The sequence below is a fragment of the Erpetoichthys calabaricus genome, chromosome 7, assembly GCF_900747795.2.
Source record: "Erpetoichthys calabaricus chromosome 7, fErpCal1.3, whole genome shotgun sequence".
Taxonomy (NCBI): Eukaryota; Metazoa; Chordata; class Cladistia; order Polypteriformes; family Polypteridae; genus Erpetoichthys; species Erpetoichthys calabaricus.
Genome location: NC_041400.2, coordinates 110,028,301 through 110,047,439, shown reverse-complemented (window position 1 = coordinate 110,047,439; position 19,139 = coordinate 110,028,301). Strand labels below are relative to the sequence as shown.

Genomic DNA, 19,139 nt, shown 5'->3' with positions numbered 1-19,139 from the left:
GCTTCAACTGCGACTCTCTATTCTCTTTCTGTCCGTCTTGCTTTGGCGTGCTGCCTCAAATGCGACTCTCTTTCTTTCGTTTCGTCTAGGCATTTTGCCTGAAACTCTCTTTCTCTGCTCGTTTAGGCGTTTTACCTGAACTCTCTTTTCTTCTCTTCCTCTCTCACACTCCCCTCTTCTCCTTTTCATACCTTCACCCTCCAAAAACTATATTGCAACGCGGTCTTTTTTTTTCTCTGGCCAATCCGAGGACACCTACGTATATCTCCTCAACTTCAATAAACTTTATTTACACAAAACTCGCAGTTATATATATTCCTTTTGAAACCTGACCCAGGTTACAGTTATATTTATGAAAGATATTGCTGAGGGGAAGGAGGTAAATAATGAAAAGAAGAGGTCCCAGGACAGAGCCCTGGGGCACACCTGAAGTAACAGCAGTGGGTTGGGATGTAAAAGTTTTAAGCTGAACGAACTGAGTGCGGTCTAAGAGAAAGGATCTAAACCAATCTAGTGGAGTGTGGGTAATGCCAATCGAAGACAATCTATTAAGAAGAGTAGTGTGACAAATAGTGTCAAATGCCGCACTCAGATCAAGAAGGATGAGAATAGTGTTTAAACCAGAATCAGCTACCATAAGGAGATCATTAGTAATTTTGATAAGTGCCGTTTCTGTACTTTGGAGGGGGCGGAAACCAGACTGGAACTGTTCATACAAATTATTTTGAGATAAATGAGAATGACGTTGAATAGCCACTATTTTTTCAAGAATTTTGGAAATAAAGGGTAGATTAGAAATAGGACGAAAATTACTGAAATTAGTAGGATCTGAACCAGGTTTTTCCAGAATTGGAGTTATTGCAGCAGTTTTAAAAGATGAAGGAACAGTTCCAGTGGTGAGAGAGGAGTGAATTATAGCAGAAATAAGGGGGACCAGAGAGGGGAGGCAGGCTTTAACCAGAACTGTGGTGAGGGGATCCAGTTGACAGGTGGATAGCTTAGACTTACAGACGAAATCTGAGATTTCTGAGAAAGTAGGAAGCTGTAAAGAGGAAAATTAGTGAGTAGGTGGATGAAATTCAAATGAAGTACTGGAGGAAACCGTACCGAGAGACTGGTGTATCTTCTGGATTTTTTCATTAAAAAAGTACATAAGGGAATTGCAAAAATCAGTTGAATAAAGGTGAGAAGGTAAAGATTTGTTCCATTTACCAAGGTATCACACTTTTCTGGATATGCTGGAGTACTTTGTTGGATAGTTGAACCTCAAATACACAAGGAACAATACACATTGCATACTAAAATAGTGTACTGTATATTTGAGGAGTTATGGTATTTTTTTAAACTCTCTCTAGAAATATTTTGTGGATTTGCAGTATCTTAGGGAAGGTGGTACAAAAGTATAAAGTTCCTAGCTACAAATGTGTCCTATTCAGCCCCTTCATTTGGTATGAAAGTGTTGTGTTGGTATACTTGCTATTAAATTGATTCAGTTCAGTGTGGGGTTTGAAGTGTGTATGTTGTCTCTTACCCAATTTGTGATTTCCTTGGACAGGATATTAAGCTGCAGTCAAGGACTGGATTGGAGAGTATCCAGAGTTCCCAGTTCAGAAACCTAATAATCGTAGCAATACTTTTTGCAGATGATGTTGACTTCTTAGCCTCATCAGACAGTAATCGCTAGTGTACAAATGAATCACTGCTAAGTGTAACACTGGTGTGATGAGACTAGCCTTTCTATTTCTGGGAGAAATCATGACCCTCTACAAGAAAAGATTGGCTTCTTTTCTTCAGGAAAGGGTGAGGAATTGCTCTAAGTAAAGGAGTTCAAGTATCCTGGAGTCTTATTCATGAGTGAGAGAGGAGGGGATCATGACATTGATCGACAAATCAGTGTAGCGGCAGAGTTTTGTGGGCCATTTTGATAAAGGAGTAATTAAGTCTACAGAACAATCTTTCAAAATGAGACTTCTGATTTGGTTTCCTGAGCTCATTGTCTACAACAGGGTGAGAAGCTCTGCAATATGTGAGGACCTCAAAGTACAACCACAACTTTTGTGAATTGAGATTAACTTTTAAGTGGATCTGGACATTTAATTACCTCTTGTAATCTCCCACAGTAGTTACATTAGAGACAGTCAACTGGAAGAATACCTGGGACATAACACAGCGATTATGTTTTTTGGAATTCCCAATTCCTATTGTTAGAAGAAAGTACTGAGGATAAGGTAGCCTGGTTAACCAAGGTCATTGAGTTATTGTGATACTCTGTGGAATAAGGAGACTGAAAAATCTGAGATGTTTTTATTACAAATGTATATTGTACTGACAGTTTTGATCCTCACTGCACTAAACATATCTGAGCTTTTATGAATAAAGGTGTTATGAATTCCAGTATTTAAAGATATATTTCTATGAAAAAAAAGAAATTTCCACTCACATAAGCATTATAGAAAATATACAAGCTTTTAACACATTACTGTATACATTATGCTGCAAGGTTATTAGATTTCTAGTCCTGAAGGGTCATGATGCCTAGGATGTAGTGTAAAATTTTTTTATGTCTGCAGCATTTAGAATTAATCAAGCAATTCGGTACGGGAAAGAAATGGCTAAAATCATAACTTGCAGACACCGAGGAACCAAAGACCAGAATAAAATTAACCTTTTATTATATATTATTAATTATAATATTTAGAACCAGCTTAAATTTGTAACTTACCAAAACATATTAACAGATACAGCTATTCTAGAAGGCTGGGTAAGGTGGCAGTATTGTTTTTCTTCCCAAATATAAAGTAACATATAATGTCAATAACAAATGTGTCTTTTTCCAGGCTAAAGTTTCAACATATCTGGCTTCAGCCTAAATATTAATATTTAAAAACTTTATCGGAACAACTTTCTTTTGCATTCAGTACATCTTAATGTTTATGTTTCCTGTATTTTAAAATATTTATAGACAGTAGAAAATAATTATACCATAAAAACTCCTTTGACTTTCTTTGACACCAATTCTTCTACTGTGTTTTATACAGGTAGTGGACCAGATAGATTCACTTACTTCTGATCTGCAGCTTGAAGAGGAAATGACAGACAGCTCCAAGACAGACACACTTAACAGCAGTTCCAGTAGTACTACCACCACCACTACGGCATCCAGTTTAGAGAAGATTAAACTTCACACAGAAGTTACACTAATCAAACCTCCATCAGCTCCTCCAGCAATTCTTACAGTGCTGAAGAAACCATACCCACCTCCTCCACCTCCAAGGCTCACTCCAATAAGATGTGACAATCCCAGTAAAACCCTGCCAGCTGTGAAGCCTGTGAAAACCAATGGCACACTTCTTCGAAATGGAGGTTTACAAGGAATACAAAAAAAAATACCAAACGGAGATATATGTTGCATTTCCCAAAATATGGTGGATAAAGTGCCCATGCAACCTACTCCACATAAACCTGACAAGGACAGATGCCCACAGGTCACTCGTGAACGAGTCAGATTTAGTGAACAGGTACAATATCATGGCTACTGTCCAGACTGTGATGTCCGATACGATATAAAAAACCGGGATGTGCATTTACACACAGAAACCCTTCATGCAAAGCTAAAACCTCTTCATCACTGTCCTCCACCGCCACCTCCTCTACCTTCGCGGGAAAATGGTGGAATGGGTATATGTGTCAGTCATAGCTTCCCTCCTCTAACTCCTACAGCTGTGCCTCCATCTGCTGCTCCTAAACCACAAAAAACTATCCTGAGAAAATCAACAACTACCACTGTCTGATATATGCCTCTTGTAAACTGATTTATACTTTTGAAAAATGTATTGAGCACTTTCTACTTCAGGAATAAAGGCAAAACATCCCCACCCCCTTCCCAGTCCACCAAAAACACAGAGATCCTCAATGGACTGTAGAAGAAGACAAAAACATGGTAGGTAGCTCTCACTTTTGTTCTGAAAGTGATCAATAAATTTGTAATTTTTAATGTACATTCAGTTTCAATATTGTACAATTTTGTTTTTTTTTTCTTGCAAAATTTCAATTATCATTGAAGAAATGAGATACAGTGCTGTATATTATATTGTAAATAAAGGATAACATAGAGAATATAAATTGTAATGTAAGGAACCTGATGAGTGCAACAGATTTGTTTCAGTGGCTTTGTTATGAATCATGTGCTTCTAATTTATCCTTGCTATCACACAATAATATTCTTCATGCTGCCACTTGAGTGCTTTAATGTATTTAATTGTTGCTGACTGGTAAGTCTATATGTAATTCTGCTTTTGAGCAGGCATTTTGAACTCCAAATAATAAAATATGATTAGAATTCTAATCTGAATTTAGTTAAGATAGGTGTGTGCAATATGTAAATTTGAAGTAATTACCCAAACTGAAGAACATTATCTTGTCGATGACTGAATTCCAATTCCTTATCTAAGATTCTGATGAAAATGCCCCATTCCCATCATTGCCTAAAACTATTAAACTGATAACAGTCTAGAAACAAGGTATACATTCGCCTCATCACTTTCTAGAATAGATTCAAGCAGAGGTATTGAATGGAGATTAAAATGTTGGGAAAGTTTCATTTGACTACATTTCTATCTTAAAAATAAGTAGTAAATAAAATAAGTAGTGTGTTGCTGGAAGATAATAGTTCAAAAGTAGGTGTTCAGGCTTTGCATACAGATTTTCTATAACTTAGTATGCAAAGGTCTGGATATCTAGTAACTTTCATAAATAAAATGCCATGTAGATTGAAGAAAGGCTGAGAAATATTATTATCATGCATGAGAACTGCTGAGAAAAGCGTGATGGTCTTAAAATGTCCTACTGTATATTGCTAATGAATTTTAATGGAATAATTACTGGATTGTTATGAAATTGGTCAAAGTTAGCGTATTAGTTGTGAGCAGGGCACACAGAAAACCATGCATAGTGGAGTTTGATCAAAATGTCTGTTCTATGGCTAACCTAACAGGTGTGGCTTCATCACGTTCAGCTTGCTTCTATAATCTCTATAATCTTACTTTGGTAAAAATTTCATAAATTCTTTATGTTTTATTATGATGAACACTGCCATTTTAAACTATTGTTATGACTGTCTCTGTGAAAATCCTTCCTGGAATTCTATGAAGTGTGGCTGCTTTTAAAATCATCCATGTGAAGGTTAAAGGTTATTCTCATCAGTTTTGAGTGTCTAAGCCTGGAAGAACACACATTAAAAAGCTTTATTTTCTTCACTTTCTGGCTAATATATCTTTTGCCCTTATTTTTGGCCCCAAATTATTGATTGTGTTATTGGTTTTGATGAAATATCAATTTGACTCCCAAATGGACATTGACCCATTCCTTGTCTAGGCATCTTCCAGTCACTTCTCATTTTTTCTCTTACTGCCTTTTGTGAGTCAGTCTAGACACCACATTGCCATTTTGAGTAGATCTTTCTTTGAAGGTGCCACCATTTTGTGACCATCTCTGCATAGCTGTGACTATGTAGTTGATTGCTAGTAATGTAACACAAAAGTCAGCTGAAGCATTTAGTCATCATTTTTCACCTATTTAAGATGATGGCACACTGAATTGGGTATCCAGTCAGAATTACTTAGGAGTAAGAAATACAAGGAACATTTACGAACTTTTGGTACCTACCTTTCAAATATGAGGTTGATTTGCATTTTGGTCTTGACAATCAGTTTTATTTTGTCTTCCCTGGCTTCCCTGACTCTGCTTGTATTACGACATCCATTTTTATTTTTCTCACCATTTTCTGGTTATATTTGCTTACGGTAATGGATTGGCATCATTAACATAGAGTTCTGACTTTTGTAAATCGTGTATAATTATATGATGTTATAAAAGAGACCCTTTACTCTAATCTTTCAGCTAATAAGATCTTAACATTGTTGTTCAGTAATAAGATTGGTTTGTAAAATGCACATTGAAAAAAGTCTTTATTCTTTTTCTTTAGAAAAACAGTAATTAACACCAGGCATACTGTTTTTGGTAAAATGTTATCTATTCTGATGTGCTTAAACCTGTCTAATATTAATGGAGCTAATTAACTTAATACCTTTGTATAAAATTTCAGTCATACTGTAGTTTTTTGGACCTGCAGTTTTCCCACTTTGGTTTGGCCATCTCCTTTATGCATGTGTGTGAAGTCTTGCTATTTCAGTTTTATCAAAGAAAATACTGAAATGATGCTATCCCTTTACATTTAAATGTTTGTAAAGACATATGCTATTCATTAAATATGTTTTTTTATTTCTTTGTGTTCTCTAAATTCAGCACTAACTGCATTGTTTATCTCTGCAATGTGTTCTAAACTTCCCTTTTGTGTATTTGTTGAGCTAAAGTCTTACTCTCTATATTTGTAATAAGAATAGTGTGCTTTAAAATGTGTTGCTCCATTTTTATTGAAGTCAAAATATGAAATTGTTTTAATGACTTTTTTTTTTAAAGTGTACTTCTACATATCTGCATATGTTGATCATTTTTAGAAACCTTTGTAATTAGCTTAGATGCCTTTCTACTTTGCAGTAAATTATTCATATTCAAAGGAAATGGGAAAATTAAGAAAAATATGGGGGGAGAGGTTAGAAGCTACTATTACAGTGTAATTTGTAATAACAGATTTTGTAATTTACTAATAAATATTTAAAGAAAAGACTCCTAACTTAGAGTCTTCGCTAAAAAAAGTAGTTTTCAGAAAACAGCAATGCACAAAATACACTAGTTGTCCAAGTAAATATGATTTTAAATAAAAGTGTGACAGTTACACCTTGTGGCAACAAGACTATTGAAATAACCAAACATCATATATCACATTGGAAAAAGGGACTGTCTCATGGAGCCTATAGCATCCCAGGTATTAGCATAATCCAAATTTCTCCCTTTGCTTCAAGCATTTGAAATTATATTAAAAGAGTAAACTTCTAACTCCTAACATTTTTCAGATTTTTTTCTTGTTCCTGTTTATTCTGATTAACTCTACTGCTTGATTGCATTTTAATTCTGTAAAGCTACAACAGTACATGGTTGAAAAAGAGATGCTTATAGTTCTTTACTTGACTGGTGAGGTTGATATTTACTTGTGGATATGAATGGTTATTTTAGATGAGATCTATCTATCTATCTATCTAAGAGTGGAGAGGGAACGTATTAGAATATACATAATTAAATGCATGAATGTACTGTACAATACACACACATACATATATATACATATATATAGAAATTGTGGTTGGGCAGTGGAAGGACACACTGGAAACAGTTGAAATGTTGGGACACCAACCAGGTCGTCCCTTTTAATCTTCATGAGACGAAACAAACAAAAATGAAAAAATAAGGAAAAACCGCACCAATGTGCCATCCCGATCAGGGATTCCTCTTTCTTAAAGGACTTTTAAGAGACACGTGCTCCGCCATGAGGCTCGTTTGGGTCTTCCGGCAAAAGACACCTTTTTCTTATTTGGTACTTCTTTTATAGCAAAACTTACGGAAGGGGCGGGGTTAAGTGCCCTTACTGGGCGGCTTCTCAGAGCTGTGAGGGAAGAAGATCAACAGGACAAAGTCAGAGATAGCCCCCACCTCTCATCTCGGCGGAATATTGCATACCTTTCCCCAGCCCTTAAAGGAGTCTTCCGTCGCCCATGAGTAACAATTTTATATTGTCGCAGGTGGCTGGGAGGGGCGACCCGGCCGGGAAGCCCGGAGGACCGGAAGAGGGCTTACACCCGCCTCAGACCACATGGGGGCGACCACACTGGTTGCTATGGGGACCACAGGTACAGAGCTTTGAAGCTCAACCCTGTAGGGGCCCGTGGTCACCACCAGGGGGCGCCCGGATGCCTTTGGAGCCCTGGACCTCAGCACTTCCGCCACACCCAGAAGAGCTGGGGGGAAGAGGAGCAGGGACACCCAGAGTGCTGCCAGGGATGCAGCCGGCACTTCCGCCACACTGGGGCGTGTCGGTGGAAGATTGCCGGATCATACCTGGAGCACATCCAGGGGAGTATAAAAGGGGCCGCCTCCCTTCATACGATGGCTGGAGTCGGGAGAGAAGGAAGGACAAGGTCTGGGAGGAGACACAAGGAGGTGGCCTGAAGAGATAAGGCATTGTGTTGGCAAGGACTTTGGGGACTTTTGGGGTTCATGTGCACTGTAAATAATGTTCAATAAACGTGTGTTGGGTGAGTACAACGTGTCCGCCTGTCTGTGTCTGAATAAGATACAAAGCACACAGTGGACAAGGAGAGCTGTAAGTGTTAGTTGTATTACAAAAATCACATATTATGCACGAACACTATTATAGCTGTACACTAAACAACATTTTAATAAACCATTCTAGGCTATTCAGTTAATATTCTGCAGTTGCTTGCATTGTAATAATTGCTTTCTTTATTCTTTAGTACAGTATGTGCCCCTTCTATTGGGTTAGACTCTGTGCTTCTGATTTAATTTATTTTTATAGAAAGTGCAAAATAAATTAGCTTGTGACTTAAAAAGAAAAGCTTTTCTTTCTTGTTCAGTTTTTAGTTAAAGGTGAATAAAAACAGAAGTTACTCTGTTATTTTTTACTTTTAAATTAGTACACATTTTCCTCAAAAGACAATAATAAATATAGTTTTTAGGTACTGCATGTGTATTCAGTAAATCTTTTATTTAGTTCAAATTTAATTAATTGTCTAATTAAAAAATGTAATTCAGTAATAAAATAAATGTCACTGTTATGTGATTTCAATTATTATTCACTGTTTATACATTGTAAACCTAGACATGGTCGGGGCTGTTATTATTACCATTTCCCAGAAGGGATGTCAATGTTAAAAATGTACTGCCAATATAATAAATAATGGATTGTGGCCTTAAATTAATTATTGCAGAGATGATGGTTGGGAGCAGGGATATGTTTTGGCTGGTATAAAATTTAACACTGGTATAAATTTAACGGGCCTCTTTATACTCTAACCTTTATTTTCTAGATAGGAGTTCAGGATTGCAGGGATAACCAGCAGTGTCAGAGTTGGGGAGACATGGGGTCTTAATGGAAATCTCCAGGAGTTCAATGGAGTTTTTGTGGTCATGGTTATCATTCAAGCCAGGGACCAGGAGTTAGTTCCAGCAGGAAACATTTAACACTAGAAGTGCCACATTGGGTGTTTATATTTTTTAATCATTTCATTACTGAGCATGTCATGCTCCTATCCTTCCTTGACTTTTCCTAAACTGCTTTACTGCAAATTCCCAATTCAATTCAGAAAACATGGATGTTGCTCTTTTTTTTTTTACACATTAGACCTGCTATTACAATCACAGGCAATACTATTGAATGTTGATTCCCAGATATAAATCTTTGATTCTCTCCTCCAGTTCGCACTTATCTGCATTTGCATATCCTTTTCATCTCGACATATCCTTTCCCACTGTTATCAACATTACAGAACATTGTTTCCACCTCGAATTGCTGTCAGCAGACAAGTAGAAAATAATCATTGAAATTGTGTAATTGTTTCACTACAGAAAATAATAGGAAAATCTGAAAACTTTCAGTGCCCAGTTATTTCAGTTAGGTTAAAACAACTATTAAATCACTTGAAATTGGCATTGTAATTTTTTTCACTGAACTTGTTATACACAGTACACAGCCAGCACTACAAGGTCTCTCATTCAATATTTTCCTTGATTCAGAAGACCCGACAGTGTATACAAATGCAAGAATAAACAGTGGCTTTATTTTGTGACAACAGAAAGACTGATGCAACATGCTAGTTGGCCATGAATGAAGTGCCTTTCAGGGAAAAATATTATTTGATTACAGCTATATTTAAATGCTGTCACACATACTGAATCACATACAAGCGTAACCACAAATATTGAATCACATACATGGTTTGACAGCAGATGTGTACACATGACAAAGAAAACAGACTGTTTAGTCTTGTATTTGCATTCATTATTGGGTCGGCCGTGTCTGTGAAAACATTGCAAATGAGCAGCTTCCTGTTCTGTGCTCTTCTCACAGCTTCTCCATCCTCAGCTTGTCGTCTCAGGTGTTCTCCTTTCTCCACCTCTAATTGATGCTCATTAAGTACTTTGCACACTGACAGCTTTGCTAAATCAGGCACTTGGCACACTTTTTTTGCAGTTTCTTATTCAAACTAAATAACTATTAATTGCTGTATTGTAGAATCATTCTATTTATCTACTGTGAAGAGAGTTCTGTTGTTTGGTCTCATTTTTGTTTTTGGAAACATGCACGCTTCAGATAAAGTTAAAGCGAAACACATTACTAAAGCAGCACGCAGAGTCATTGTGGCATTGGAATATCTGTGGAACTGTGTAGACAATGTCCTAACAAAGCTATATCAAATCCACACTATATATTTTGTTTCATCATTTTTACAAACAATATAATCCAGGAATACAAAAGCTTATTTGTATCTTCTGCAATTAGTATTCTGCTGATACATATTAAAGACATAGATATATAAGCCATTATATTACTGAATATTTTTATCTTTTATTTTCTGCTGCATTTTTGGTATTTGGTTGTTATGCATATGACTAATTTCCTATTCAGACTCAATAAAGTTAACAGTTAATGTCTAGCTTGTCACCTATTGGTTCAAAGTACAATACAGTTCTTCTATTTCTTTCAGTAATTTAAATCCTTTTTATATGTGGACCTGTAACAGTGCATAACCAATGCTTTCCAAAACACAAATCAGCCAAGCTTTAAACATAAGTAGACTTAACAAGAGGAAAATCACTGTGCTGAAAGAGCAGAGTCTTGGCAACATGAGCTGTCAGTAAAAAAAAAAATGCTATTTTTACTCATGTATCCCAAGTTCATTGCATTTTAAAGACTGGTAAATAAATAAGAAGTTTGCAGTGTAACAGGTGGAGCATGTAATATACAGAGACACCTTTTGAGCTAATTAAGTGATGTGTCTGCATCATTTTGGCAAGTGTTTGTTGTCAGTCTTAATTGCAAATAAATGTTCATTTGCCATTGACTGAATCAAAGCATTTCAAAAAAGTTTTTCGGCATAAAGGAATAGAGAACAAAATTATACATGCAAACAAAATAATTATGTATTTATTAAACAATATGATAAAAACTGTAAAATGCATTGTAATCATCAAATGAATTAAACAGTAAGAACATGTAGAAAGTGTCTAGATAACATAATAAAAAACCAAATGTACAGCTGTGAAAATTGTATGTTTCCTAAAAGTATTTTAAGTATCCATCCATTCATTATCCACCGCTTATCTGAGGTCGGGTTGCTGGGGCAGCAGCCTAAGCAGGGAGGCCCAGACCTCCCTCTCCCCGGCCACCTTCTCCAGCTCCTCTGGGAGGACCCCGAAGCGCTCCAAGGCCAGCTGGGAGATATAATCCCTCCAGCATGTCCTGGGTCTGCCCCGTGGCCTTCTCCCAGTGGGGCATGCCCGGAACCCCCCCCCCCCAGGGAGGCGTCCAGGGGGCATCCTAACCAGATGCCCGAACCACCTCAACCGACTCCTCTCAATGCAGAGGAGCAGCAACTCTACTCCAAGTCTCTCCCAAATAACTGAACTCCTCACCCTATCTCTAAGGGAAAGTCCAGCCACTGTGCGGAGAAAACTCATTTCGGCCGCTTGTATCCGCGATCTTGCTCTTTCGGTCACTACCCAAAGCTTGTGGCCATAGGTGACGATAGGAATGTACATCGACTGGTTAATCGACAGCCTCGCCTTTTGGCTCAGCTCTCTCTTCACCACGACAAACCGTCTGTCAACCTCCCGCTCCATTCTTCCGTCACTCGTGAACAAGACCCCGAGATACTTGAACTCCTCCACTTGAGGCAGTACTGTGATCCCAACCCGGAGAGAGCATTCCACCCTTTTCTGGCTGAGAACCATGGGCTCGGATTTAGAGGTGCTGACTCTCATCCCCGCTGCTTCGCACTCGGCTGTGAACCGCTCCAGTGAGAGCTGGAGGTCACTGTCCGATGAAGCAAATAGCAGAGACGAGATTACGAGGTCCCCGAACAAGACCCCCTCCACTCCTTGGCTGCGTCTAGAAATTCTGTCCATATAACTGTCCATATAACCATATGACAAAGGGCAGCCTTGGCGGAGTCCAAACACAACAGGAAACAATGTCCGACTTATTACCGGCAATGCAGACCAAGCTCCTGTACAGGGACTGAATGGCTTGTAACAATGAGCCTTGTACCCTGTACTCTCGGAGCACACCCCACAGGATGCTTCGAGGGACATGGTCGAATGTCTTCTCCAAATCCACAAAACACATGTGGACTGGTAGGGCAAACTCCCATGCCCCCTCCAGGATCCTGGCCAGGGTGTAGAGCTGGTCCAGTGTTCCACGGCCGGGACGGAATCCGCATTGTTCCTCTTGAATCCGAGATTCTACAATCGACCGAACTCTCTTCTCCAGCACCCCTGAATAGACCTTACCGGGGAGGCTGAGGAGTGTGATCCCCCAATAGTTGGAGCACATCCTCCGGTCACCCTCTTAAAAAGGGGAACCACCACCCCAGTTTGCCAATCCAGAGGCACTGCCCCCGATGTCCATGCGATGTTGCTGAGACGTGTCAACCAGGACAGCCCCACAACATCCAGAGCCTTGAGGAACCCAGGGTGAACCTCGTCCACCCCAGGGGCCCTGCCACCTCTGAGCTTTTTAACTACCTCGGCGACCTCAGCCCCTGTTATAGACGGGCGCCCCCCCGGAGTCCTCCAGCTCTGCTTCCACTAAGGAAGACATGCTGGTGGGACTGAGAAGATCCTCGAAGTATTCCTTCCACCGGTCAATAACGTCTGCAGTTGAAGTCAGTAGGGCCCCCTCTCCACTGTACACAGTGTTGGTGGAGCACCATTTTCCCCTACTGAGGCTCCTGACGGTTTGCTGGAACCTTCTCGGTGCCGACCGAAAGTCACTTTCCATGGCTTCCCCAAACTCCTTTCATGCCGAGTTTTTGCCTCTGCAACAGCCGATGCCACCACACGCTTAGCCCGCCGGTACCTCTCAGCTGCCTCTGGAGTCCCACTGGTCAACCAGACCCGATAGGACTCGTTCTTCAGCTTGACGGCCCCTCGAACCTTAGGTGTCCACCACCGGGTTTGTGGATTGCCGCCACAAGAGGCACCAACAACCTTGCGGCCACAGCTCCGTTCTGCTGTATCGACAACGGAGGCTCGGAACATGGCCCATTCAGACTCAATGTCCTTCACTTCCCTTGGAATGAGGTTGAAGTTCTGCCGGAGGTGGCAGTTAAAGATCTTTCTGACCGGTTCCTCCGCCAGACGTTCCCAGCAGACCCCCATTATTCGTTTGGGTCTGCCTGGTCTGTCCGGCAGCCTCTCCCACCATCTGATCCAACTTACCACCAGGTGGTGATCAGTTGACAGCTCAGCCCTTCTCTTAACCCGAGTGTCCAAGACATAAGATTGCAGATCTGATGACATGATTACAAAGTCGTTCATTGAGCTGCGACCTTGGGCATCCTGGCACCAAGTGCACTTATGGACACCCTTATGCTCGAACATGGTGTTCGTTATGGACAATCCATGGCCAGCACAGAAGTCCAACAATTGAACACCACTCGAGTTTAGATCAGGGAGGTCGTTCCTCCCAATCACACCTCTCCAGGTTTCACTGTCGTTGCTGTCGTGAGCGTAAGTCTCCCAGCAGGACGATAGAGTCCCCAGGAGCTGCGCCTCTTCCAGGGACTCCAAGAAGGCTGGGTAATCTGAACTGCTGTTTGTCGCGTAAGCCAGAGAGGTAGCATTCCATGTCCCAAAAGCCAGTTTCGGCAACCGAGGGTCAGAACGTCAGAGTTCCCGCCTTCAGCTACAACCCATATCAGCACCCAACCCTTATGGCCTCTCTTGCAGGTGGTGGGCCCACAAGAGAGCAGAACCACGTTGCTCCTTCAGGCTGGGCCCCGTGGTCGAAGGTCCAGCCACCAGTCGCTCGCCAGTGAGCCCCTCCCCTGGGCCTGGCTTCAGGGTGGGGCCCCGGGTACCCTTTCCCAGGCAAGGGAAATGCCGATCCTTGATTTAACTCCATATGCAGTCTACTGACTCCATATTTTAAATATATTTAACAAATTCAAGCAACCACAGACTATAAAAACAAATCGATATTTTGTCAAAAAGCAGGAGTCTGATAAAAAGTATGTATGCACCTGTGCAGTACAACTTCTTTAAAGATTTAAGTCATTCAGTTAAAAAAAGCTCAGTTTTAAAACATAAACATACAAAATGTATTGTTTTCATAGTGTAGCATGCTAGCTATGTAATAATGCAGGCACTTCAACACAGTGTCCATAAATAATGTCAGTAGGTGAATAAACGGGGCAGTGTATAATTCTGAGTGGAAGGATTTGAAGAAGTGCAGAGAGACCTGGAAAAAGAAAACAGTTTGGTTGGCAGATAGAGATCAGGAGCAGTCAGTGAGGCTAGAGTAAGAAAAGATTACAGGGATCCTGCAGATTTTCTACTTTGGCTGAGTCTCCTGTGGTTTTTACAAGAGGGATTATGAAAAGGAGTCTAGGAGAAGAAAATAAAAACGCACATGAGGTTACCTGTAAAAATCCTGTGTGTCTTCTCTTTCACCACCACTCACCACAAAATACCAAAGTTCCTCCACAACAGCACACTTCTTGTATTCAACCAGCTATCTATTATAATAAACATATTAATTATGTATGTATTGACTAGCAACAGCTTTTATCAGCATCCTAAAAACTTATAAACATTTCACATGCAGAAGCATTAATGTCAAAAACTATTCCATACATCAGAATAAAAATCAAATAAAACCAATGACTGTACTTGAATCCTTGAATCGTGCCATAATTTTTAAAAGCTGCATGTATGCTACAATCTGAATTATGAGCTATGATTATGCCAGATCTGTGAAGGTAGCCAGGTGTATTTTGAGGGCCAAGAGTATGATTTCTGTTATTTTTAATGACACATATTAAACAAACATATAAAAATAAACTGTTTTGGGCCAACAGTGATTTGTGTAATAATAAAGTGCTGCTCTCACACTGTAATACTATTAGTAATCATATTGACTGTCTATGAGATGTAGACATTTTTTTCAACAATTTATGTAAAACACAACTCTTCTTTCTTCACCTTCTTCTCATTTTAACCAATAGTATTTGGCAGTGCTTTAAATCACCTTTCAATTATTTTCACTTGCCTATATAATAATGCTGGCTACAGACTACCTCTCCTTCCTTCTATGTGCGTATGGTCACATGCCAATCAGACAGTTCTATAGAATTTAGGAAATGAATATGATTGAGAAGTGTTTGAGAGTCGGCTGAAATGGCAAAGAATGCTATGATATTACTTTCTTGATTTCTTGCTACTATAGTGTGAGGGTCGGTCACAGTTGAAATTGTCTTCTTTAGCCAACTCTTATCAAAAAGTAGTCTGTATGGGTTGTGAGCATTGCTGCAGAGAAGAACTAGGATGCTTTAACCTCTCGTGACAGGACTTTGTAGTCTGCCACAGTGTAGCTGCCATGCTTAACTATAATACAGCTAGAGAGTATGCTTTCCATGTTCAGTTATTGAATTATTGAGTTCCATGGAGAAGATTAGACATTTCTCACCCTTACCAGAACGGTAAAGTTCTTTGGAGCCTTCTTGAATTTTTAAAATATTTTTGTATGTTCAATTTGATATACATTTGTTAGTCTCTGAGGGGAACTTGTCTTTTCGCATGACCTTTGGGATGCAGGGTCAGCCATTGTACAGCGGAACAATTTTTTTTTTTTCAGATTAAGGACCTAACAGAGTAAGATCCCTTCTGGCAGTAATGGGATTTTAACCGGCAACCTTCCGGATACCAATGCAGATCCTTTGTCACAGAGCCTAAATAGCAAAAGATGTGGTGTTGATAAACCATACGTAATCCCAAGTGATATGAACCCCTAACAACTTAAAATTACTCAATTTTTCCATGGCAGCCCTACTTAGCTCAATACATGCTAAACCCCTGAAATATTTCTGGAATCCACAATCAGCTTCTTTGTTTTTTGACATGGGGAGATATATTTTATTGTACCATTCATCTATATATATATAAAGGAGAGTTGGGATCCGAGAGACTGTGTTTGTGTGTTTGTGGAGGGATGGACAGTTAAGGCGGGTGTTGGAGTCATGTGATCATCTCCCCTCCCATTCACCTCATTTCATTCACCTCATTTCATTCACTTCATTTCGCTCCGAGTTGAGCTCCGCAGCTGACGCGGTCTTGCCGTTCTTTTTCCATAGTGTTTAGTCCTTTCTCCTTTACTGATTTACTGTTTAGTAGATGCGGTGCTAACTGAATAGTATTTTTTCCTTTAGTGTTTCTACTTAGTGTTTCTTAGTGTTTAGTAGACGCGGTGTGCGAAAGGAGAGTTGGGATCCGAGAGACTGTGTTTGTGGAGGGATGGAGAGTTAAGGCAGGTGGGGGAGTCACGTGATCATCTCCCCTCCCATTCACCTGATTTCATTCACTTCATTTCGCTCCAAGCTGAGATCTGCAGCTGACGCGGTCTTGCCGTTCTTTTTCCATAGTGTTTAGTCCTTTCTCCTTTACTGATTTACTGTTTAGTAGACGCGGTGCTTACTGAATAGTATTTTTTCCTTTAGTGTTTCTACTTAGTGTTTCTTAGTGTTTAGTAGATGCGGTGTGCCGGTGTTCCTGGCAGTGTTGTGGTTTAGTGTTACTTTCTACTTCATTTTTGTACTTTAGTGTTTTTATTAATTAATTATTATTATTAATTATTATTAATAGTAAATAATAATAATACATTACATTTATATAGCGCTTTTCTCAGTACTCAAAGCGCTAAAATAGTGAGTGATACTTAGCTGATAGCAGTGTAGAAGCAGCACAGCACAACGGAGGCGGTAGGACAGGCGGGTGTGGTAGCGTAGGTGAGCGGCAATAGCAAGCAGCAGAAAGCACAGCAGGAGGAGGATGCAGGATTTGGATGTTCCAATACACAGCCATAAACAGTAACGCTTGGTAATTTCAGGCGTGATCGCCCCAGAGCCATAAGCCATAAGCCAGGTTAGTATGAACGTCAGATCAGTTCCCGGTCGTAGAGTACTGTAAGATGAAACAGGAGCAGATCAGCATAGCGAATATAATCATGGAGACAGATCATCCCGAGGTGCTAGATCGCTAGGTACAAAGAAATGTTCGTAGGTCTCGTCCCGTGATCCACAGACTCAGCTGTTCCCAGTAAAGTGGAGTCCATAAAATCTGTAAATATTAAGCCTATAATGCCCATTCCACAAAATGCAAAACATATTCAAATATTACCTTCTGCAGCTACTGAACGAGTGACTCACTGGGTGTGTACCTATTATGATGGTGCTGTAATTCATGTCTATGAGAGTTTAAACGCTGATAAAAAATTCAACCTCACCGAAGAGCAGCTTTGTTTCCTTCATGCTTTGTTTCCTTACAAACCTTCCATAGTTTATGAAGACGCACAGCAACAATTAAATCATACAGATTCTGGTGTATTCTCAATTGCATTTGCTGTGTGTATTTCTTTAGGTATTGACCCAAGTGATCAAGTTTTTACTATTTCTTCAATGCGAAATCACTTACAAATAATTTTTGTTACTCGACAATTGCTTCCATTCCCTGTCGAAAGTAGCCGACGGACGACACCAGTTACAAGTATTCAGTGCATTCAAAGACCTGTATGAAGTACGGCCACTAACACAGTCACTCATAAAAGGGGAGATGACTTGGTGCAGGAAATGTGTATTGAAACTACCTTGGAAGACATGCAATCAACAAGGCGATTAAACGGATCTCAAGAGATGTCTTCTAGGTTGGAAAAAAAGTGCTTGGCTGCCATCAGAGGATAATGCTTAGACTTACAAGAATCAAAGGCAATATATAGCAACACATTCAGTATTGGGGGGGGGTGGGTGGCGATGACTAAGTCAGTATGATCAAGGGGGGGGGACTTAGTCACCGCCACCCACCCCCCCATCCCCCCCATCCCCCCCCCAATACTGAATGTGTTGCTATATATTGCCTTTGATTCTTGTAAGTCTAAGCATTATCCTCTGATGAAGACCCCTGATAGGGGTTGAAAGCTCAGGAATAAAACTATGTTATGATACGTGATTCGTTTTTTCTCCCTTTGTGGATCTCCACTGACTGACTGACTCACTCACTCACTCACTGACTGACTCATCACTAATTCTCCAACTTCCCGTGTAGGTGGAAGGCTGAAATTTGGCAGGCTCATTCCTTACAGTTTACTTACAAAAGTTAGGCAGGTTTCATTTCGAAATTCAAAGCATAATGGTCATAACTGGAACATATTTTTTGTCCATACACTGTAATGGAGGAGGCGGAGTCACGTATCGCGTCATCACGGCTCCTACGTAATCACGTGAACTAAAAACAAGGAAGAGATTTACAGCACGAGTCACACGCGGGAACGAAGGTAAATGACGTTAATTTTTGACTGTCTTTTAATACTGTGTAAGCATACATATTAACACATGTGCAATTAAACGTGTGCATTTACGGGGTGATTTGTCAGGCTTAAAAGCTCACCTTTTATCAAACGCGGGAACAAAGGTAACTGACGTTGTTCACTGTCTTTTAATACTGTGTAACCATACATATTAACACATGTCCAATTAAACGTGTGCATTTACGCGGTGATTTCTCAGGCTTAAAAGCTCGCCTTTTACTAAAAAGGTAAATGCAAAACTATTTTCAATCAGTTTATTGAAACGCTCCCGTTAAGGATTGCAATAACATATTCGCGAGATAAAAGAACGAAGTAGGGGGAAATGGAGGAACAGCCACAAACAGCGAAGACCAAAAAATTTATTAAACAATTGAGAACGGAGCGAGTTAAGCATACAAGCATGTTCATAAGGGAAACAAAGCACGGTGTAAAACGTAAGTTTAAATTAAGTTTATAGAAACGCTCCCGCTGCGGATTGCAATAACATATTAAAGCATCCGGCGCCGCCGTGAGTGGCAGCCTTTTCAGCAGCTCCGTGTATGACTGTATATGTATGTGTACTTTTCTACTTTTATTTTTCTATTTTTATTTA

The 19,139-nt window shown here is 39.9% G+C and overlaps 1 protein-coding gene across 3 annotated transcripts in view; it reads left to right on the top strand.

Moving 5' to 3' along the window:
- prr16 (proline rich 16) overlaps positions 1-19,139 on the top strand; it is a 674,479-nt gene that overhangs the window by 469,918 nt on the left and 185,422 nt on the right. For all 3 annotated transcript variants that reach the window (XM_051929980.1, XM_051929981.1, XM_028805997.2), the window contains exon 2: positions 3,039-3,940. In XM_051929980.1, the coding sequence (XP_051785940.1) occupies positions 3,039-3,791 (753 nt within the window). In that variant the 3' untranslated portion in view covers positions 3,792-3,940. The remainder of the gene's footprint in view (positions 1-3,038; positions 3,941-19,139) is intronic.